This window comes from Pristiophorus japonicus, chromosome 6 (genome assembly GCF_044704955.1).
Source record: "Pristiophorus japonicus isolate sPriJap1 chromosome 6, sPriJap1.hap1, whole genome shotgun sequence".
NCBI lineage: Eukaryota > Metazoa > Chordata > Chondrichthyes > Pristiophoridae > Pristiophorus > Pristiophorus japonicus.
In genome coordinates, this window is record NC_091982.1 from 9,343,544 (window position 1) to 9,366,358 (window position 22,815).

Consider the following 22,815-nt stretch of genomic DNA (forward strand, 5'->3'; position numbering starts at 1 on the left):
GGAATTCTCTACCACAGAAAGTTGTTGAGGCCAATTCACTAAATATATTCAAAAAGGAGTTAGATATAGTCCTTACTACTAGGGGGATCAAGGGGTATGGCGAGAAAGCAGGAATGGGGTACTGAGGTTGCATGTTCAGCCATGAACTCATTGAATGGCGGTGCAGGCTAGAAGGGCCGAATGGCCTACTCCTGCACCTACTTTCTATGTTTCTATGTTTCTAACAGGCTCTCGACAGCAGGCAGAAGCCATCAAGGGCCACAGGAACGACCGTTCACACCTCATCAACCCATAATGCGAGCAATCAACTACAAACTGAGAGAAGCTCAAGAGAGATCAGCCAGACGCAGCTCATTCTTTGGGAACACTTTGAACAATGGAACAGGTCTGTGCTGGAGGTGTGGGGATGGGCACTCGTCAAGGGGATGTCGATTTCAGCAGGCTGTTTGCAGAAATTGTGAATATACAGGGCATTTGGCCCGCATGTGCAAAAAAACGGCAGCTCAGCTGGTATACGAATCGGATGGGTCGGAAAGCGGACCAGAAGGTGGTGGGGACAGTACTCGGGACACCGATGTACAGCGGGTCAACATGATTAATGGCCGCTTCTCCTACAACAGGACGCCTCCTATAATGATGAGGATCCTACTCAACGGGATATCTGTCAACATGGAGCTTGATACGGGAGCGAGTCAATCTCTCATGGGCGCTCAACAATTTGAACAACTGTGGCCGCATAAAAGAGACAGACCAAAACTCACAAGGGTCGACACCAAACTAAGGACCTATACCAAAGAAATCGTACCAGTCCTCGGCAGCGCCATCTTCTCTGTCACACACAAAGGGACAGTGAACCGACTTCCCCTGTGGATTGTCCCCGGAAACCCCCCAGCATTGCTGGGGAGAAGTTGGCTGGCAAAACTAAACTGGAAATGGGATGATGTCCATGCCATATCATTAGAGGAACGGACCTCCTGCTGAACAGTTATAAAGCGATTTGAACATCTCTTTCAGCCAGGTGTGGGCACTTTCAAAGGGGCCAAAGTCAAAATCTACATCACACAGGATGCTAGACTGGTCCATCACAAGGTCAGAGCTGTACTCTGTGTGATGAGGGAAAAGATTGAACACGAACTAGACAGGCTTCTGCGGAAGGCATTATATCACCTGTGGAATTTAACGACTGGGCAAGTCCCATCCTCCCAGTCATGAAGCCTGATGGATCCGTACGAATCTGTGGGGACTACAAATCTACCATAAACAGAGTCTCCCTATAGGACCAGTACCCGCTGCCCAGAGCGGAGGACTTATTTGCCACATTGGCTGAAGGTAAACTTTTCTCAAAATTAGACCTCACATCTGCGTATAGGACGCAAGAATTGACCGAGGAATCCAAGCTACTCACCACCATCAACACACATCGAGGCCTTTTCATGTACAATCGATGCCCATTCAGCATCAGGTCGGCAGCTGCCATATTCCAGCGCAATATGGAGAGTCTGCTCAAGTCCATCCTGGGGACGGTTGTATTTCAAGACGACATACTGATCACAGGCAGGGACACCGACTCCCATCTCCGTAATTTGGAGGAAGTACTAAAGCGGTTGGATCGGGTAGGTCTACGAGTCAAGAAATCCAAGTGCCTGTTTCTCGCACCCGAGGTTGAATTTTTGGGCAGAAGGATTGCCGCTGATGGAATCCGCCCAACAGAGTCCAAAACAGAAGCAATTCGCCTGGCACCCAGGCCCCGGAATGTCTCAGAACTGCGCGCCTTTCTCAGGCTACTCAATTACTTTGGGAACTTTATGCAGAGCTTAATCACGCTGCTGGATCCTCTCCACGTGCTACTCAGGAAGGGGTGCGATCGATTTTGGGGGGACGCCCAGGAACGCGCCTTCAATAAGGCACGCAACCTTCTGTGTTCCAACAGTGTTTTGACTTTCTTTGACCCAGGTAAAAAGCTAGTTCTCACATGCGATGCGTCAGCGTATGGGGTCGGGTGCGTTTTGCAACATGTCAATAGTGCGGGCAAATTACAACCCATAGCTTATGCCTCCAGGTCACTTTCGCGGGCAGAGCGCGGGTACGGAATGGTCGAGAAGGAGGCGCTCGCATGCGTGTACGGTGTCAAAAAGATGCACGATTACCTTTTCGGGGCCAAGTTCGCGTTAGAAACCGACCACAAGCCCCTCACGTCCCTCCTATCTGAGAGCAAGGCAATAAACGTCAACGCCTCGGCGCGAATTCAACGGTGAGCACTCATGCTGGCGTCGTACGACGATACCATAAGGCACAGACCAGGCACAGACAACTGTGCCGACGTGCTCAGCAGGCTACCCCTGGCGACCACGGAAGGGTCTGACGAACAGGACTGTGAGATAGTCATGGCAATCAATGCCTTTGAGTCCACAGGTTCGCCCATGACGGCTCGCCAAATCAGAGCCTGGACGGCCAGCGACCCCACGTTATCCTTAGTAAAAAGATGTGTCCTAACCGGTGACTGGGCAGAGGCTCGCGATGCCTGCCCCGAGGAATTAAAATCCTTTCACAGGCGCATGCATGAGCTATCACTACAAGCAGACTGCTTGATGTGGGGCAGCCGAGTAGTCATGCCTCTGCGAGGCAGAGAGGCATTTGTCCGGGAGCTCCACCGCGAGCACCCGGGGATCGTTCTCATGAAGGCCATAGCCAGATCCCACGTCTGGTGGCCTGGTATTGACGCGGACTTGGAGCTCTGCGTCCGAAGGTGCATCATTTGTGCCCAACTCAGCAATGCCCCCAGGGAGGCTCCACTGAGCCCCTGGCCCTGGCCTACCAAACCGTGGTCGAGGGTGCACGTAGACTATGCAGGCCCATTCATGGGCAAAATGTTCCTCGTAGTTGTCGATGCATTTTCAAAGTGGATTGAATGCACCATTTTAAACTTGAGCAGAGCCTCGCAACCATGTTTGCAACACACGGAATCCCTGACATATTGGTCAGTGACAATGGTCCGTGCTTCACCAGCGCAGAATTCCAAAACTTTATAATTGACCACGGCATAAATCACGTCAAGACGGCACCGTTCAAGCCGGCCTCCAACGGCCAGGCGGAGAGAGCAGTGCAAATCATTAAACAAGGCATGCTTAAAATCCAAGGTCCCACGCCGCAGGTTCGCCTGTCGCGACAGCATATAGATCTCGTCCGCACTCACTGACTGGGATCCCCCCTGCGCAACTGTTGATGAAAAGAACTTTAAAAACAAGGCTCTCATTAATCCTCCCAGACATGCATGAAATCGTTGAGGCAAAGCGCCATAAGTTGACTGAGTACCATGACAGAAATTCGAGGGGGAGATGGAATGAGATAGGGGACAAAGTGTTTGTACTAAACTATGGCAGGGGCCCCAAATGGCTTGCAGGGACAGTAACGGGCAAGGAAGGAAACAGGCTACTGGTAGTACAAATGGACAATGGCAAAACCTGCCGGAGGCATGTAGACCCAAGTCAAAAGCAGATTTACCAACAACACTGCGGAACTAGAGGCAGACTACAATGTAGAACTCACACCACACCTGGTGGACAGACAGAGGGAACAACTTGAGGAAAGGGCAATCCCAACAGACAGCCCAGGCGAGTCAACAACAATCACACCAATCGAAACAGACAGCCCAGGCGAGATACCAGCAACCACACCCAAAGAAAAACAGACACCAAGGCAAACAACTAAACCACAACTCAGACGCTCCACGCGAGAGCGTAGACCACCTGAGAGACTGAACCTATAAAGACAATAAGACCTTGGGGGAGGGTGATGTCATGTATCTTACATTATTATCTATAACTGTATCCTAACATGCTATGCATGACTGTAATAAGATATGACCTGTAACCACCAGCATACCTTACCACCAGGGGTGCACTTGCAAGAGACAGGTATATAAGGACAGGTCTCAGGCAAGTGCAGCATTCCAGAGCTGTGAAATAAAGGTGCAGGTCCAGAGTGACCTTGACTTCACTACATGCCTCGTGTGAATCTGTACTGAGGGGACAGGACTTTACAAGTTGGACAACAGAGGAGAGATATTGGAGGAGAAGGCTGTGGTTGAGTGTGTTAAAGACTGTAGAGAAGTTGAGGAGGGAAATTGCACTATGGTGATGGTGATAGAGGCTGTCACCGGAAATTGCATAGTGTTGCAGTACAGTGGGACCTGCGGGTCCTGGTGCATGAAATACAAAAGATTAGTATGCAGTTACTGCAAGTGATCAGGAAGGCCAATGGAATCTTGGCCTTTATTGCAAAGGGGATGGAGTATATAAGCAGGGAAGTCTTGCTACATTAAACAGGGTATTGGTGAGGCCACACCTGGAATACTGCGTACAGTTTTGGTTTCCATATTTAAGTAAGAATATACTTGCTTTGGAGGCAGTTCAGCGAAGGTTCACTAGGTTGATTCCGGAGATGAGCGGGTTGACTTATGAGGAAAGGTTGAGAAGGTTGGGCCTCTACTCATTGGACGTCAGAAGAATGAGAGGTGATCTTATCGAAATATATAAAATTATGAGGGGGCTTGACAAGGTGGATGCAGGGAGGATGTTTCCACTGATAGGGGAGACTAGAACTAGGGGGCATAATCTTAGAATAAGGGGCCGCACATTTAAAACTGATGAGGAGGAATTTCTTCTCTGAGGGTTGTAAATCTGTGGAATTCGCTGCCTCAGAGAGCTGTGGAAGCTGGGTCATTGAATAAATTTAAGACAGAGATAGTTTCTTAACCGATAAGGGAATAAGAGGTTATGGGGAGCGGGCAGGGAAGTGGACCTGAGTCCACGATCCGATCAGCCATGATCGTATTAAATGGCAGACCAGGCTCGAGGGGCCAGATGGCCTATTCCTGCTCTTGTTATGTTCTTATGAATAGTAGCATAGTGGTTATGTTACTGGAATCCAGAGGCTTGGACTAATGATCCAGAGTCATGAGTTGAAATCCCACCACGGCAGCTGGGGAATTTAAATTCAGTTAATTAAAACTGGAATTAAAAAGCTAGTATCAGTAATGTATCGTGAAACTATCAGATTGTCGCTAAAACCTCATCTGGTTCACTAATGTCCTTTAGGGATCTGCCATCCTTATCTGGTCTACATGTGACTCCAGAACCACAGCAATGTGGTTCACTCTTAACTGCCCTCTGAAATGAAGGACAAGGGCAGCAGGCGCATGGGAACACCATCACCTCCAAGTTTCCCTCCAAGTCACACATCATCCTGACTTGGAAATATAGAAGCATTTCTTCATAGTTGCTGGGTCAAAATCCTGGAACTCCCTCTCTAACAGCACTGTGTGGGGGTACCTTCGCAACACGGACTGCAGCGGTTCAAGAAGGCCTTCACCACCACCTTCTCAAGGGTACATAGGGATGGGCGATAAATACTGGCCTTGCCAGCGACGCCCACATCCCAGGAACAATTTTTTTTTAAAAAACAGTGACTACATTTCCTTGGCTGTAAAGCGCTTTTGGGGCATTCTGAGGTTGTGAAAGGCACTATATAAATGCCTTATTCCTTTATAACTCATTCCCAAACCTTTTCCATGGGACAGAGGTCAAAACTATTGAAATGTGAACAGGATAGTTGCCAATAATCATGTATGGAACTGGTATGTAGCAGTTCTATCCTTTTTAAATATTTCCTTTGGATAGTGTCAGCTTTACTTAGTAGTAACACTTTAAAACTTACTCAGAAAACTACAGATTCAAGTCACACTTCAGGCTATGAGCCCATAATCTAGGCTGGAACATCACTGCAGTATTCAGGGAGTGCTGTAATGTTCGAGGTAATCTTTTAGATGATCTGATAATCTGAAGCCACATCTGTTGTTCAGGTGGATGTTAAAGAAACGTGGCACCATTTAGAGACGAGCAGGGGGTTGTCCCGGTGTCCCACCAAACATTCATTGCTCAGTTAACACCACAAAAAGAGATTAACTGGTCATTCATCTCTTCGTTGTTTGTGGGATTTTGTTGCGTGTAAGAAAAAAATGACCACTTTAAATGTAATTCATTGGCTATAACGTGCTTTGGGATGTCCTGATGATATGAAAGACTTTATATAAATTAAACTTGCTTCTTTTTTGTTGCCATGGTTTATTACAGTAGAGCACTCCAGTTTGATGTTTCTACTAGTAATTGTTTGTAAATATGTATGTGTATGATTTTAGGAGCCTTCTGAGGAGATGGAGAAGTCAACTGATGAGAATGAGTTTCAGAGTGAAATGGAGGCTCTTCTGGATGAGCACTTCCTCATGGTCACTCAGCTGCCCTGGGAAGAGGACATTATTTGGAATGGAGAGGATGTCAAACATAAGACCACAAAATCCCAACGAGCCAGCCTAGCAGGGTGGTTGCCATCCAGCATGACTCGAAACGCCACAGCCTACAATGCACAACAAGGTATGAACGTTTGTCCCATTCTGCTCGTTCTTGTGGATTAGAGCTCTTTACCAGCGGACACATGCAGGTACATAGACTGGATTGGCAGGAAGTAATGCTTTTTTTTGTTTCCTTTACATTTCACAGCTATCATGTTCTGTATATAAAATGGACAGGAGCAAAATCATTACTCGCCAGTCAGTTAGTAACAAAATTTCCAGACCACAGAAAAGCCAGCAACGTTCATGCATTATTTCTTTACTTTGGGTTAATTGTTAGTTGTATATTTCCTCTTGTTGACACTATCTCCATCTCAAGTAACAGTTTCCTTTCCAACATCATTTCATGCACTTTCATTTGTTTTCTGTTAAGGGCTCAATCGTGGCACTTCTTGGTTGTCGAATCCTGTGCCTCCCACTCCAGTTCTGAAAACTACAATGTCTGGTCTTCCAATCCCATCCAAAGGGAAGGACAAACATGCACCAGAGCAGCACGGTATGGCACCCCAGGAAATAGTGCATGTGTTTTTATTGGGGGTGAGGATGGAATAGTGGGCTGGGAATGGTGAGTGTTCTACAGTGAAGGTTAGATAGCAGAAGACAGGGAATGGATGTGTGTTGATGGAATACTCTCTACTTGCTTGGATTGGAGCTAGCTGTAATAGAACTTGTGCGACACTATCCAGGACAAAGCAGTCCTCATGATTGGCACGTCCACCCTGGCATACAATGGCTGCAGTGTGTCTTATCAATACAGCAACTTGCTAAATCTTCTTCAGCAGTACCTTCTAAACCTGCATTTTCCACCACCTAGCGGACAAGGGCTGCTAGTTCATGGGAACACCACCACCTCCAAGTTTCCCTCCAAGTCACACACCATTCTTACTTGGATATATATCACCATTCCTTCAGTGCCGCTGGGTCAAAATCCTAGAACTCCCTACCTAACACCATTGTGGGAGCACCTTCAACACATGGACTGCAGCAGTTCAAGAAGGCAACCCACCACTACTTTCTCAGGACAATTAGGATAAATGCCGGACTTGCCAGCAGTGCCCACATCCAGAGAAAAAATAAAAACAAAATTCAGTAGCAGAATCGTGCACCAAAATATTTCAGCATAGGTTAAAATGAAATAAATTATCATTCCAAATTTCTTCATTGAAATCAGATATCAGGGTTTCTGCAGTAAAAAGAAAAATTATAGGACAGTATTGTGTGCTGTATGAATTATTTTGTAAAAATCTTTAACTTTACATTTTTAAAGTAAAATAAAAGCTGTGTGAACAATTGGTGCTTAGTGAATCACCATTTTATTCTGATATATCCTTGGCCCCTCCCTATTTTTCATCTACATGCTGCTTGTCCAACATCCAGTATTGGATGAGCAGTGATTTCCTCCAATTGAATATTGGGAAGACTGATTCCCTGCTCACTTGGCAGCATCCTTGCCTCTGAGTCAGAAGGTTGTGGGTGGTTCAAGCCCCACTCCAGAGACTTGAGTGCAAAAATCTAGGTTGACACTCCAGTGTAGTACTGAAGGGGTGCTGTCTTTCAGACGAAACGTTAAACCGAAGTCCTGACTGCTCTCTCAGATGGATGTAAAGGATCCCATGGCACTATTCTGAAGAAGAGCAGGGGAGTTATCCCTGGTGTGTCTCAATCAACATCACTAAAACAGATTATCTGGTCATTCTGTTTGTGGAAGCTTGTGTAAATTAGTTGCCACGTTTCCTACATTCCAACAGTGACTACATTTCAGAAAATACTTCATTGGCTGTAAAGCGCTTTGGGACGTCTGGTGATTGTGAAAGGCATTATATAAATGCAAGTTTTTCCTTTATTGTCTTCGGTCCCCTCCACAATCTCCGTTCCCTGGCTCCAATTCCATCCTGACCACTGAAGCTGAACCAGACTGTTGGCAACCTTGACGTGGAGCTGAGCTCTTGGCCCCATATTCTCAACATCACCAGGACCACCGATTTCCACCTTCGTTACATCACCCGTCTCCGCCCCTGTCTCAGCTCATCTGTTGCTGAAACCCTCATCCATACCTTCATTTCCTCTAGACTCATCTATTCCAATGCTCTCCTTGCCTGCCTCTGACATTGCACCTTCAGTAAACTTAGGAACAAATGAACAATGAAGGATAAGAAAAGACCCTCTGGCCCATCCAGCCTGTCCCACACAATTGTAATACCTTGTGCATCACTATATATAAACTCTTCACCCCACCTAAAAACTATGTGATCTCCTGGGAGAGGTGAAAAACAGATACAAACCCAGGTCAATTTGAGGGGGGGAGGGGGGGGTGGTGGCGGCGGGGGGAGGGAGGAAATCTGGCACAATCTGAGCTCATCCAAAACTCTGCTGCCTGTATCCAAACTTGCACCAAGTCCTGTTCACCCATCACCTCTGCACGCTGACCTATATTGGCTCCTGGTCTGGAAACACTTAGGTTCTATGCTGCCTCTTCACCTCCCTGTCTTCCTTTAAGATGCTCCTTAATTCCTTTAAGATGCTCCTTAAAAAGTGACTCTTGGTCACCTGTCCTAATATCTCTATGTGGCTCGTTGTCAAATTTTGTTTGATGCCGCTCCTGTTTAACACTTTGGGACGTTTTACTATGTTCAAGTCTCTATATAAATGCAAGCTGTTGACCTTTTATGATTTATCAATGGTGGATTAAGCCACAAAGGTAGTTTATTAACATTCCTCATTTTTGCTGTCACTTTTCCTTACTAGCTTCCCAAGAAGATGACAAGACTTGGTACTCTATCTTCCCTATTGATAATGAGGAACTGGTGTACGGAAGATGGGAAGATAACATCATCTGGGATGACCAAGCCATGGACAAGATTCTGGAACCGCCTGTGCTCACTCTTGACCCTAATGATGAAAACATCATTCTTGGTATGTCCTACAAAAGGCACTTTACAGCAGAACATGAAAGTCTTAAAGACCATTTAAAGCTCTCCAAACTGTAACAGATTCAGGACGATTTTAGTTCTGTACAGGATAGAATCTGGACCATCAACCCATTACAGCTGTGAAATGTTGGGAAGCCATGATATGGATAATTTTTTCAGTGTCTGTCAAAGATGATGGTCAATCATGGCTAACAGTGAGGTTGATTTCGTATGGCTTCTGAAAGTAGAGAGCAGCAGAATAGCATATGATTATTTAAGGCTGAGCAATATAAAATTAGTTTGAAAAATTAATCTTTGGAGTAAAAGAAAGTGAAGTTTTATTTAGTACATTTTTAAGTGACTGATGGGGTGTTGTTGCAATGTCGTTATAATACCAGTCACACCAATGAGTGATTCCGTGCACTGATCTTCCCCTCTCGAGCCACGCCATTAAGGGAAGCTCAGACATTAAAAGATGACCCAACATTAGCCAGTGTTGCACACTTCCCAGCAGCTGCCTTAGGATCACATTGAAAGAGGGTTAGACAGAATGCCTGCCTGTTCTCTCAGCTGAAGATGGAGTGATGTAGGAGAGCCGAACAGTTGGAGAAAATGAAGTCATTATTAAAAAAAAATGGAACAATAAAGGCACTGAATACTTCCACATCATTCATATTCATAAGAACAGTTACAAAGAGACAATGAGGCCAGTGGCCCAGGCACTAAGGTGCTTTATCCCAGAGAAGCAGGCAAGCTGTGTTATCTCTAAAATTCCCAGACCTGAGAGTTTGTGATCTCAGTGGGACTGTCTAATGAGGCTCTTGCGCAGCTCTGCTGTCTTGCAACATCTAGTCAAGAATGGTGGTTGACAGTCAGGCAAACTATAGGAGGATCAGTTTCTTGAGCATCCTCATCCACAACTATGGTGGAGCCTAGCCTGTGAGTATAAGACACAAGGCTGGAACGTTTGCAAGCATCTTCAGCTGAAAGTTCAGAGTAGATGATCCAGATTTAGATGCAAGAGCTAAATGCCAGATGCTAATTGAGAGAATCATAGAAGTTTACAGCACGGAAGGAGGCCATTTCGGCACACTGTGTCCATACTGGCCAACAAGAGGCTATCCAGCCTAATCCCACTTTCCAGCTCTAGGTCCGTAACCCTATAGGCACATCCAAGTACTTTTTAAATGTGGTGAGGGTTTATATCTCTATTACCCTTTCAGGCAGTGAGTTCCAGACCCCCACAAACCTCTGCGTGAAGAAATTTCCCCTCAAATCCCCTCAAAACCTTCTACCAATTACTTTAAATTTATGCCCCCTGGTTGTTGACCCTTCTGCTAAGGGAAATAGGCCCCTTCTATCCACTATATCTAGGCCCCACATAATTTTATACACCTCAATGAGGTCTCCCCTCAGCCTCCTCTGTTCCAATGAAAACAAATCCAGCCTATCTAATCTGTCCTCCTAGCTTAGATTCTCCACTCTCGGCAACATCCTTGTAAATCTCCTCTGAACCCTCTCCAGTGCAATCACGTTCTTCCTGTAATGCAGTGACCAGAACTACACGCAGTACTCCAGCTGTGGGCTAACCAGTATTTTATACAGTTCAAGCATAACCCCCTTGCTCTTGTATTCTATGCCTCGGCTAATAAAGGCAAGCATTCCTTATGCATCCACTAATAAAGGAAAGTATGCCTTCTTAACCACCTTATCTACCGAGCCTGCTACTTTTAGGGATCTGTGGACATGTACTCCAAGGCCCCTTTGTTGCTCTACACTTCAGTGTCCTACCATTTAATGTGTACCTGTATTCCCTTTCCTTGTTAGCCCTCCCCAAATGCATTACCTCACACTTCTCTGGATTAAATTCCATTTGCCAGTGTTCTGCCCACCCGACCAGTAGATTGATATCTTCCTGCAGTCCGCAGCTTTCTTCTTCATTATCAAACACACAGCCGATTTTAGTATCGTCTGCAAACTTCTTAATTATACCCCCATATTCAAGTCTAGATCATTGATGTATATCACAAAAAGCAAGGGACCTAGTGCTGAACCCTGTGGAACCCCACTGGAAACATCTTTCCAGTCGCAAAAACACCCATCAATCATTACCTTTTGCTTCCTGCCTCTGAGCCAATTTTAGCTCTAACTTGTCACTTTGCCCTGGATCCTGTGGACTTTTACTTTTCTGACCAGTCTGCCATGTGGGACCTTATCAAAAGTTTTGCTAAAATCCCTATATACTACATCATACGCTTTGCCTTCATCGACCCTCCTGGTTACCTCCTCGAAAAAGTCAATCAAGTTAGTCAGACACGACCTTCCCTTAACAAATCCCTTAACAAGTCTGGCACCAGGGAACTCTAGCAAAACTGATATCAATGGGGCTTAAAGGAAAAATCCTCTCGTGGCTGGAGTTTTACCTAACTCCCAGGAAGATTGTTGTGGTTGTGGAAGCCAGTTATCGCAGTGCAGGACATAGCTGCAGGAGTTCCTCAGGACAGCATCCTTGGCCCAACCATCTTCAGCTACTTTATCAATAATCTTCCCTCCACGATGAGGTCAGGAATTACATTCTTTGCTGACAATTCTTCAGTGTTTAGCTCTATTCATGACCCCTCCAGTCATGAAGCACCGATGCCAGCATAGAGCAGCACTTGGACATCCAGGCTGGGGCTGACAAGTGGCTGGTAACATTTGTGTCACATAAATGGCTCAGGGATTGCCTTAGTTAATACATATCAGTTATTGGTAACAGAAGATCAATATATTTGACTGAATCGCAGAAAGTATTTGTTCATTAAGCACACAGTTGCATTGAGGCGTAGGATGTTTTGTTTTGTCTTCATACTTGCAGACTAAATAGCTACAGTTTATGTTGACTGGATCATATAACACATTGTGGTATCATTATTGTCCGTTTTAAGGTTCTGCTTTTACTGCTACAACTTATTGGGAAATGGAAAATTGTTGGTTTAAAAAAACATGTTATGTACAATTCTGTTTTAAATTCAGGTGTCAACATTGGCTTAATAGAAGCACTCTCACCTCTGAGTCAGAAGGTTTCGGTTCAAGTCCCACTCCAGAATTTGAGCACACAAAATAGGCTGACACTAATGTAGAACTGATAGCGTGCTGTACTGTTGGGGATGTTGTCTTTCAAATGAGACATTAAACCAAGGCTCTGTCCACCTTCTGAGGGTAAAAGATTCCATTGCACTATTCAAAGAGCAGCAGTGGAGTTCTCCCAGTGTCCTGGCTAACATTTATCTCTCAACCAACATTTATTGGAGTGTGCAAATTGACTGTCTTGTATCTACAATACAACAATAACTGCACTACAAACACACTTCGTTGGTTGTGAAGTGCTTTGGGACATCCTGAGGTCTATATGAAGGACATCCTGAGGTCTATATGAATGCAAGTTCATTCTTTTTGAATTACAGGATTAGTGTGCAAAAGCACGTTTTTATTTAACATTTTAACTTTATATGGTTCATTTAAGAACTGTAGCTGTCATTGACTGATTAATGATAGTAATGGCTTTCTGTTGTATACAAAGCCTGGGATCAGCAGTGGCCAACACAATGTGTTTTGTTTCATTATGCAATATTTTGTTGTATTGTTTACTCAGATTAGTATTGAAGTCAACTATTAGATGGACATTCATGCCTGCTATGCTTTATTCCAGAAATTCCTGATGAGAAAGAGGAGATGACATCTAACTCTCCTTCCAAAGAGAACAAGAAAGAATCATCAGCTCGGAAGAGTCGGATCCTGTTGGGAAAAACTGGTGTCATCAAGGACGAACCGCAACAGGTCAGTAGGATAGAGATAAAGGTTTACAGCTGAGTGCCGATGTAATGATTTCTGTTGATTATAGTTTTCAGAGTTTGTTGTGGTGTAACACTCTCTGTTTCCAATATTGGGCTTTGAGGCCACAGTAAAACTTAAATTTAGGACTAATTGCATCAGTATATGTAAATCCTTTTGTGAGACCTTTGTAACTTCACTTATAAAAGCAAAAGGCTCCCTAACAGACATTTATCAGGTGGTGCAGAGGCATTCTGTGACTGCAGGAGCTTGTTAATTTAGGATTGTGCAACGGAGGGCATATCATTACAACCACTAACTTCACTCTCGTCAATGCTTTGTTGTCTGGCAGCTGACAACCATTCAGTAGCTATAGTTCTACCAGTATTGGAACCATTTGGTAAACAACAAATTCATCTCTAGGTCCTCTTGCACCATATCAAATATATTTATTTCTCCTATCTCCAATCTTCCCCCTCCCATATTGAGAAGTCAGTGGTTTGCTTGCAAGCCATGTGAACTTAATGGCTACCTTTGGCTAAAGTGGTTGTTAATAAACATGTACTCTGTGAAGTCAAGATGGTAAGGGAGCCTTTTCAGCTTAATTCAACCTAAAGATTTACAGCCAGCAGTGAGGATTCTGGTGGATCCACATCCCACAGATACGGAGAAGGAAGGGTACCACTGTTGGTTAGTGAGAAACTGCAAACCTCCACACAATTGGACAGATTATGAAATGTGAATATGAAGAGAAATTTTAGTATTTGTTGCCAGAATCTCTGATCTGATAATATGTACATACAGTGAGCTATGTGCGGCAATAGTGGAGAATTACACTCGCACATCTCTCGGTATGCCATCAGCTATGCATGTCAGCATTTCATACATGTGTACTCTATCTTGCTGTTGGTCATACATGCTTGTGCTCTCTCTTGCACTTCTACCAAATAGCCAGATTGGGCTATGTCCACCAGTGGTGCACATGTTCTTCATAACCAGTTATGAACTGGACCATGTAAACCATAGTATTGGCACACAAAAACATACATTAGCTCAGTCTCCTCTCTGTCTTTGGTAGAACATGTCACAGCCGGAAGTAAAGGACCCCTGGAACCTTTCCAATGATGAGTTTTATTACCCCAAACAGCAAGGACTGCGAGGGACATTTGGTGGCAACATTATTCAGGTGAGTAAAGCATTTGTATTCTCCCCAAGTGAGGGTTTCATTTAGTCATGCTCCAGAGTTGTACAGTCACTAAATGATATCTATAGAACAGAAGGGGAGGGATATAATTTAGTAGCTGTACAGCAAAGGTCGCTGAATAGCAATCAAGAACAGGAATCCTGACAACATTTTACTGAGACCAATTGTAGCACGTAGTCCTCCTGCCATCTGATTGAGATCAAGAACTGAGGGGATTGAACCCTCGACCTTCCTATAGTCTGTGTGGCTCACCTACTTACTGCCTTAATAAGTGGAGTCATCAGTGGAGAACCAAGTTACAGCAAAAACAGAAAATGCTGGAAATACAAAGCAGCTTCATTCTGACAAAAGATTATTAACCTGTCTTTTCTTTTCACAGATGCTGAGTGATGAGCTGTATATTTGCAGCATTTTAAGTTTTTGTTTCAGATTTCCAGCATTTGAAGTTTTAAAAAAATGAGCACCAAGTTAAGGTTTTTTTTAAGTTGCTTTCATACAAGTGCAGGTTTCTGCTCAATTGAAACTCACGTTACACTAGAAAAAGAGTTATAATTGTAGATGATTTCAGTTTGCCCATGATAAAATGAGCAGAAAAGGATTCACTTTTGGGCATTTAATCCAGAACTACTTTATGCTACATCATATATGTCAAGGCACCATAGCAGATGCAGTAAGATTTTGTTTATAAAGGAGGATGGATGGCCAGCAAGGTGAATTTTGGCAAAATCAAGTCTAGAGCTGACAAAAACATAGACAAGGGCTTTTGTGGAAGTGTCGATGATGTCGGGGTAGAGGGAGCTCATGTTGCAAGGGTCAAAGTGAGCAGTCTTGGTGATGGATAGGATATGAGGTTGAACAGGACAACAAGATTGCACATGGGTGATTCAACCTGGATGAGTGGCTGGGGAGGAAAATGGAGTCAGTGGCAAGGAAGCGGAGTTTATGGCGGAGACTGAAAATGATAGCTTTGGTCTTTCCAAATTCACCTGGAGAAAATTTTGACTCATCCATGATTTAAATGTCTGTCCCACCTGTGGTAGGGACTGTGGCTCTCGCATTGGACTGTTCAGCTACCTAAGGACTCATTCTAAGGGTGGAAGCAAGTCTTCCTCGATTCCGAGGGACAGCCTATGATGAGAGATAGGCCGTCTGACAGCACAGAGGTGGTTGTGGGGTGGAGGGGTATGCTGGATGTTGTCAGAGAAACCATTGCTGGAAAAGCACTGGCACAGACTGTAATCACACCAGGGTAGTTGCACAGAACTGGACAGCAGAGGCGAGGCAATTCAAGAGGATGGTATGAATGACTGTGTTGAATGCTGAGGAAAGGTTAAGATGGACAGGAGTGATAACATACTCTAATTGCAGTCACAGACTGTTATTTGTGCCTTCGGCCAGAGAAATCTTGGTGCTAGAAATAGAGATTTGAAAAGGAGTTTTGGGAGAGTTGGGCATGGCGTTGGGAAGCAATGACTCGTTTAAAAACCTTACAGAAGAAAAAAAGGTAGTGATGGATAATAGTTTGACACATTGGGTGGGTCAATGGTGGACTTTTGAAGTAGTGATCATGGCAATTTTGACAGGGGCAGTGCCTGAGGTAAGATAGCTATTAATCTTGGCAAGCAGGGAGCTATACTTACCAACGTTACTGGAAAGGAGATCAAGGAAGCAGAGGGTATATCTCATGGAAGCAGTGCGTTTGGAGAAGGTTAGGGAGATGTGATAGGTGGAGTGGGAGGCTGGGGTTAGTTGGGAGTGGAAGGTATAAGAGGGGATAGTTTAGCTGTGTGAATGGTCTCAATCATGAGGATCAAGAGCTCTATGAGCTCTTTGCACGGTGCTGGATGTGAAGGTGGGAGGGGGGGTTGAGGTGTTTGAGGACATGTTTCATCATGGAGTAAAGAAGGCCTGGATTGTCTTGCTCTCCAGGATAATCCTGGGGCAATAGGATAATTTTTCTGGGAGAGCTAGAGCTTAATTCTGGTAATGAATGCCAAGATGAGTCTTGCACCTGGTGTCTTTGGGTTTTCAGCCCTCCAACTGAAGGTAGCAAACATGGTACTTTATCTCCCACTGCTGCTTTCCCTGGTACTGAGTGAGTTGATGGTAACAGAGGCATTTAACACGAAGGTGAGGGAGCGGGTCAACAGCAGCAGAGGGATTCTGACATATGGAGGGCCAGAGAAGAGAAAGTTGAGAGTTTGAGAGTAAATTTGTGAGGAGCTAGGGGAGAGGTTTTTCCAGGAGTGGAGTGTGATGATAGTGGAAATGGAGGAATGTGAGTTGTCAAAGATAGCCTTATCAATGATCAAAGTCTCTGAGGTGGAGAGGTTCTGTGAAATGGCGAGATCAGTGAAGTGGGTGTGGATTGGAGCATTTATGTGAAGAGTGAGATTGATTGACGAGAAGGCAGACAATCTGAAGAAAACAGCCTGGGGGAGTTTAGGTTTAGGTTGAAATCAAGGGTTGAAATCAGAGTTGCTCTGTGCAAAGGCTAAGGAAGGAGAGATGGGAAGAGATCTCAGTATTGGTAAACACGAAGGATTTTAAATGAGAGGCAGGAGGAATGGGAGAGGGTGTGGTATTTTAGGTGGAACATGTGCCAGAAGAGTAAGGGAAGAGGTGGAACTTAACATTGTGTTCACCATGGGGCAATGTGTAAGGAGGCAGGAGGAAGGCTTTGTTGTGGGGTAAGGAGTCCCCAAATATAAGCCAGGTTTCTGCTGCTTCAAGAGATTCATTCACAATGAAGTTGTGAAGAATGAAGGTCTTCAAAAGGGAATGGGATAAGTATTTGAAAAGGAATAATGCCGAGCGACATGGGAAAAGAGCAGGAAAATGGGTTTGGAGTAGATAGTTCCAGTTGAAGAGCTAGTATTGACATGGGTTTAATAGGCTGAATGGTCTCCTTTTATGCTGTAATTTCTATGATTTCTATTTTCCTAAGATCAAGATTTTGTAGAAGATCAGCTTAAGGAGAATCTTCAAGTGAGTTCACCACTCGTCAAAAAGGAAGAAAGTGGGATTATTGTTTATCCAACAAACGAGATATCTGGGTAATAGTGGGACTTTGTGGAGAAGTAAAACAGTTGGAAGAGAGGGAGAGAGCTGATAAGGCACTGGGACAGGTCAGTTTACACCCACCAAGAATAACACCTTGCATTTATATAAGCGCCTTAATGTAGAAAAATGTCCCAAGGTGTTTCTCAGGCATAATCAAAAATAAATGCATGCTGAGTGAAAGAGGAGATATTTGGAGCGGTGACTAAAGCTTGGTCAAAGAGGTGGGTTTTCAGATGGGTCTTAAAGGAGGACAGGGAGGTGAAGAGACAGCGGGGCTTCGGTAGAAAATTCCAAAGTACGGGACCTAGGCAACTTGCTGGCATGGCCGTCAATAGTGGGGGGCCGGACAAAAGACCAGAGTTGTAGGAAGGGGCAGATCTAGGGTAGGGGGGGCGGTTGTAGGGCTGGAGAAGATTACACTGATATGGAGGAGTGAGGCCATGGTGGAATTTAAACACAGAAGGTTGAGAGTGGTGATTAAGAGGTAGAGCTGGACATCATCTGCATACATGTGGATGCTGACTCAATGTCTGAGGATGATGCTGCCAAGGGACAGCCTGTAGATGAGGAAGAAGAAGGGCCAAGGATGGATCCTTGAAGGCTCTTCAGAGGTGAAGAAAGAGACATTAGAGATGAGGTTGTAGTTTGCAAGGACGATGGTCAAGGAGGGAATAGCAGCAAAGACAGTCAAATGAATAGTCTCAATCTTGGTGACAAGAACTCCATGAGTGCTTCACACTTGTTAGTGGTGAGGATGGTGGGGACAGGGAAGAAGGGATAAGGAGACGAGTGGTAGCGCAGAAAAAAAAGCTGGACATTATCTTTGCTCTCCAGGATAATGCTGGAGTAATGAGCAGTTTCAGCAGAACAGAGTGAAGCCTGATACTGCTTGATGTGGTCCAGCTAGATCTGGTCATGGATGGCCAATCCAGTTGTGCACAAGATACACTCAAGTCTGTTCCCCTTGGACTTGAGGGGGGGGGGGAAATGTGGAGGCCATGCCAGGAGGAATGACTGGGATGCGGTGGGGGGGAAGTCAGGGTTTTGCTTGGAACAATTGCATCAAAGATGGAGGTAAGAGAGTGGTTGTGCAGTTCAATGGCTGCAGAAGTACTGTGGTGAATGGAGGGCCAAAGGCTAAGCAGTTGGGACTTTGAAAGTGCAGTTATACATGAATTGGGGAGAATTTTTCCAAAGCAGACGCAGAAGGTCATGGAGTTGGAAGTGAGTAGGGGAATGTGGGGAGTAAGGGATACAAGGAAGTGATCAGAGATGGCCTTGTCTGTGATCGAGATCCAGGGAGTAGAAATGTGACATGAAATGGCAAGATTGAGGTGGCTGTGAATATGGGTAGGAGAGTTCATATGGGGAGTGGACAGTGAATTTAGAAGAGAAGAGGGAAAAGTGAGGTGAGATGGAGATTGAAATCACCGAGGATGAGCAGTCACTCAGTGCAGAGGCTGAGGGAGGCTATCCTCACTTCATCCTTTATTTCCATAAGTATCCCTGGGATAGTTATGGAACTAAACGATAAAGCAAGGATCTCTGGTGGAAAAATTTAGCAGCTGCTTGAAAGATGAGGTAAGTACCTAAAGGACCGGAATGTCTAGTGTGGTATTAACCTTTCAGAACGAACAGATATATTTCTAAGTCAAGTTCTTACTTGTGAGTATTGTATACTGTTTGTAACATTGAATTATGCTTATTTCTCGTAACTTAGTCTAAACTCTGTTTTCTGTTGCAGCACTCTATTCCTGCTGTGGAACTCCGGCAGCCATTTTTCCCAACTCACATGGGCCCAATGAAGCTCAGGCAATCCCACCGGCCAACACTGAAAAAATATTCCTTTGGGGCTCTGTCACAGCCAGGACCTCATTCTGTGTACCCTTTGCTGAAACACATCAAGAAGAAAGCCAAGGTAAAGATCTCCTCTAGCCATATATAATGTATGTTTTGTTCTTGTAAATCTAGGTTGTTTCTGTGTTCATTTATATACATGTATTGATTGCGGTTGTGGATTCAAGTTCTCCTACACGTCTGTTTCCTGGTTCCACTCGACTTTCCATTCTGGTCTCTCATCTTCCCTTTCTCTTCTGGTTTCAGGCACTCAGCCCCTCCCCCCCCCCTCGTTCCCATCCCCATGTCATGCAGCATTCCCATGAGAGAGAGTGGGGGGGGAGCGAGAGAGAGAGTGGGGGGGGAGCGAGAGAGAGTGGGGGGGGAGCGAGAGAGAGTGGGGGGGGAGCGAGAGAGAGTGGGGGGGGAGCGAGAGAGAGTGGGGGGGGAGCGAGAGAGAGAGAGAGTGGGGGGGGAGAGAGAGAGAGAGAGAGTGGGGGGGGAGAGAGAGAGAGAGAGAGTGGGGGGGAGAGAGAGAGAGAGAGAGAGTGGGGGGGAGAGAGAAAGAGAGTGGGGGGGGGGAGAGAGAGAGTGGAGAGAGAGAGTTTAGAGAGAGAGTGGGGGGGGAGAGAGTGGGGGGGGGGGGGGAGAGAGAGACTGTCAGAGAGGAGGGAACTCTGAGGCAGATCACGTTCTCCGAACGCCACCCGCTTTACACCCACACCCGATTTCTCAGAAAGCTAGGTGCGTGTGTGACTAGGGACATAATTGGAGTGGATGAAATGCGGAAGTCACTACATTGTCACTATTCATACCCAATAAACCTGTTAACAATCCGTGACCCACACACAATGCCCTATCTATGGTGTGGGGGGATGGGGCAGGAACTTGGGCTGGGATGGGGGAGCTCTATCCTGTCTGGAGACGGCAGACAAAATGGCTCGAATTACACTTTGCAAAGTCACTGAGAAGTTGGGCTGGGCGGTTTGAATTATACATTCCAGAGGAACTGCTGGGTGTGTCTTATCCTCCAAAGGAACAAATCAGGAATCAGAGCATTTTGCTAGTGCAAATAAGTGTGCCCCCCCCCCTCCCCTTAAATGCATCTATACTATTCACTTCAACCATTCCCTTTGACAGCGAGTTCCACATTCTCACCACTCTTTGGGTAAAGAAGTTTCTTCTGAATTCCCTATTGGATTTCTTATATTGATGGCCTCTAGTTATGCTCTTCCCCACAAGTGGAAACATTCTGTATAAACTCTATCAAAACCTTTCATAATTTTATAGACTCTATTGGGTCACCCCTCAGCTTTTTTTTTAAACAGAAAAAAGATTCAGCCTGTTCATCCTTTCCTGATATGTGTACCCTCACATTTCTGGTATCATCCTTGTAAATCTTTGCACCCTCTCCAGTGCCTCTATATCCTTTTTATAATATGGTGATGAGAACTGTACGTAGTACTCGAAGTGTGGCCTAACCAAGGTTCGATACAGGTTGAGCATAACTTCCCTACTTTTCAATTCCATACCTCTAGAAGTAAACCCGAGTGCTTGGTTTTCTTTTTATATGGCCTTGTAACCTATGTCGCAATTTATAGTGATTTGTGTATTTGTACTCGGAGATCCTTTTGTTCCTCTACCCCACCTTGACTCGCACCCTCCAAGTAATAAGTGACCTCCCTATTCTTTCTACCAAAATGTAATACCTCACATTTATCAGTGTTGAACTTCATTTGCCAATGATATGCTGGATGAGCCCATGGCTTCCTTCCTGAATGAGCTTTTGTCTTTCTTCTGTTCCAACCTAAGTTTTTTCTGCCTTGCCTGTCATGGCACCCACTGCTGGTTTTCCCAAAGCAACAACAGTAACAGCTTGCCCCCAAATGCCAGCATAAATCCCATCCAATCCACTCTTCAGGAGCAAATCCCTTCAATCTTATCCCAGCCAGCTCTTCACTGAAAACCTCCTTGATAGGCCTCCTGTACCAGCCCACTCTAGATTGGCCTACGAGCTGTCTTTACCTTGCAAAAAAAGATCTTCCCCATTATCCTAATCTTGGATAACCTTGGATCATCAGCCTAATTAAAACCTTGCTCACTGACGTTCACTCCTTCCCTATTATCAAAGCTGCCATGTTCAGCTACTTGTCCCACCAAGTCCTTTGTCCAAACTGCCAAGACAGTGGCGTAGTTCTCATCTCCATGCCCCATCTCAGCCTGTTCTAATTGTCCTCTAACATTTTCTCTCCATTTGAGTACCTCACCTTCTTCCACTCCTACACCATCAAAATCATCATTGTTTACTACTCTTCAAGTCTCAATTAAGTCTTTTTTCAATTCTCCTCTTTGAGGCTTTGCTCAGTGACTTCATTCTCTGTCATTTCAATCTACACTCGCACCTCTCGTCCTCAATTAATCTTGCACTGCTTTGACCATCATGTGTGGCCTCACCACCTCTGAGGTTTCGATTATTTACAAGGCTATCTATGATCAGATGCATGTCTCCTGACCCATCTACATCTCCCTGTCCAACCTTTCTACCTTATCTCCCATCCTGGGGAAAAACATCCAGTTCCCTCACCTTTCTAACCTTTAAAGTTTCCTTCTGTCATTTCCCAACTTCCATGACATTACCACCTGTGTCAATCTGCTAAGCAGCTCCTTTGCTTCAACTTATGATTCCTTAATTTCCACCATTCCCCCTGTACAACTCCCATTTCTGCGTGCTCAGCTGCAAAGGTTGCAGGCTTAATTTGACTTGCACACCTCAACTAGTATCACCTTTCTCCACAGCCAAATCTACTCCAGAATCATCCTGGAAAGTAAGGACAACTCTATGTTCTCTACTTCTCCTTTGCCTATCCCCTTCATCCTCACCAAAAGCCCCAAGTGTAAGGATTTGTGATGTATTCATCTCCATTATTGAAGTTAGCTGTTCAGCATCATCCTTCTGTGATCTACCTTCTAGTGATTGCTCTCTCTCTTGGTTCCACTCCTACCTATCCTAACATAGCCAGCACATGTCCTGCAATTGCTTCACTTCCTGTGCTCACATGGTTACCTCGGGCATACTCCTTATTCCTCATCTTTATGCTACTGCCCTGCAATATTATGCCTTGCTATAGAGTCAGCTTAATTTCTCCATAACCATCCTTGACTATAGTGCAGTTTGAATACTTATCTGACATCAAGTGGTGGATAAGCAATAACTTTTTTCCACCTCAACATTGGCAAAACTGAAGCCATTCTGTTGTTGTCCCACCACAAGCTGTGTAGTGCTGCCCCTGATTCCATCTCATTCCCCAGCTCTTTGTTCAGGCTGATTCCAATGGTGTCCAACTTCAATGTCTTGTCTGTCCATTGCGCAGTGTATTGATTTCAATATCCTCGTCCTCATTTACAAATGCCCCCATGGCCTCACCACATCCTACTTTTGCAACCTCCTCCAACCTGACATCCCAATGCATACCCTCAACTCCAATTCCAGCTACTGTGTGTCTCCCTTCTGTTCAGTTGTTATTTTGTGCATACTGGAATTCTCTTAAATCTATCCACCTTGTTACATCTTTTCCCACTTTCAA

General features: G+C 45.0%; 1 protein-coding gene across 5 annotated transcripts in view; it reads left to right on the forward strand.

The window, feature by feature from the left end:
• taf1 (TAF1 RNA polymerase II, TATA box binding protein (TBP)-associated factor) overlaps positions 1 to 22,815 on the forward strand; it is a 153,581-nt gene that overhangs the window by 47,935 nt on the left and 82,831 nt on the right. For all 5 annotated transcript variants that reach the window (XM_070882593.1, XM_070882594.1, XM_070882596.1 and 2 more), the window contains 6 exons: positions 6,197 to 6,428; positions 6,780 to 6,902; positions 9,152 to 9,319; positions 13,007 to 13,134; positions 14,207 to 14,314; positions 19,140 to 19,313. In XM_070882593.1, the coding sequence (XP_070738694.1) occupies positions 6,197 to 6,428; positions 6,780 to 6,902; positions 9,152 to 9,319; positions 13,007 to 13,134; positions 14,207 to 14,314; positions 19,140 to 19,313 (933 nt within the window). The remainder of the gene's footprint in view (positions 1 to 6,196; positions 6,429 to 6,779; positions 6,903 to 9,151; positions 9,320 to 13,006; positions 13,135 to 14,206; positions 14,315 to 19,139; positions 19,314 to 22,815) is intronic.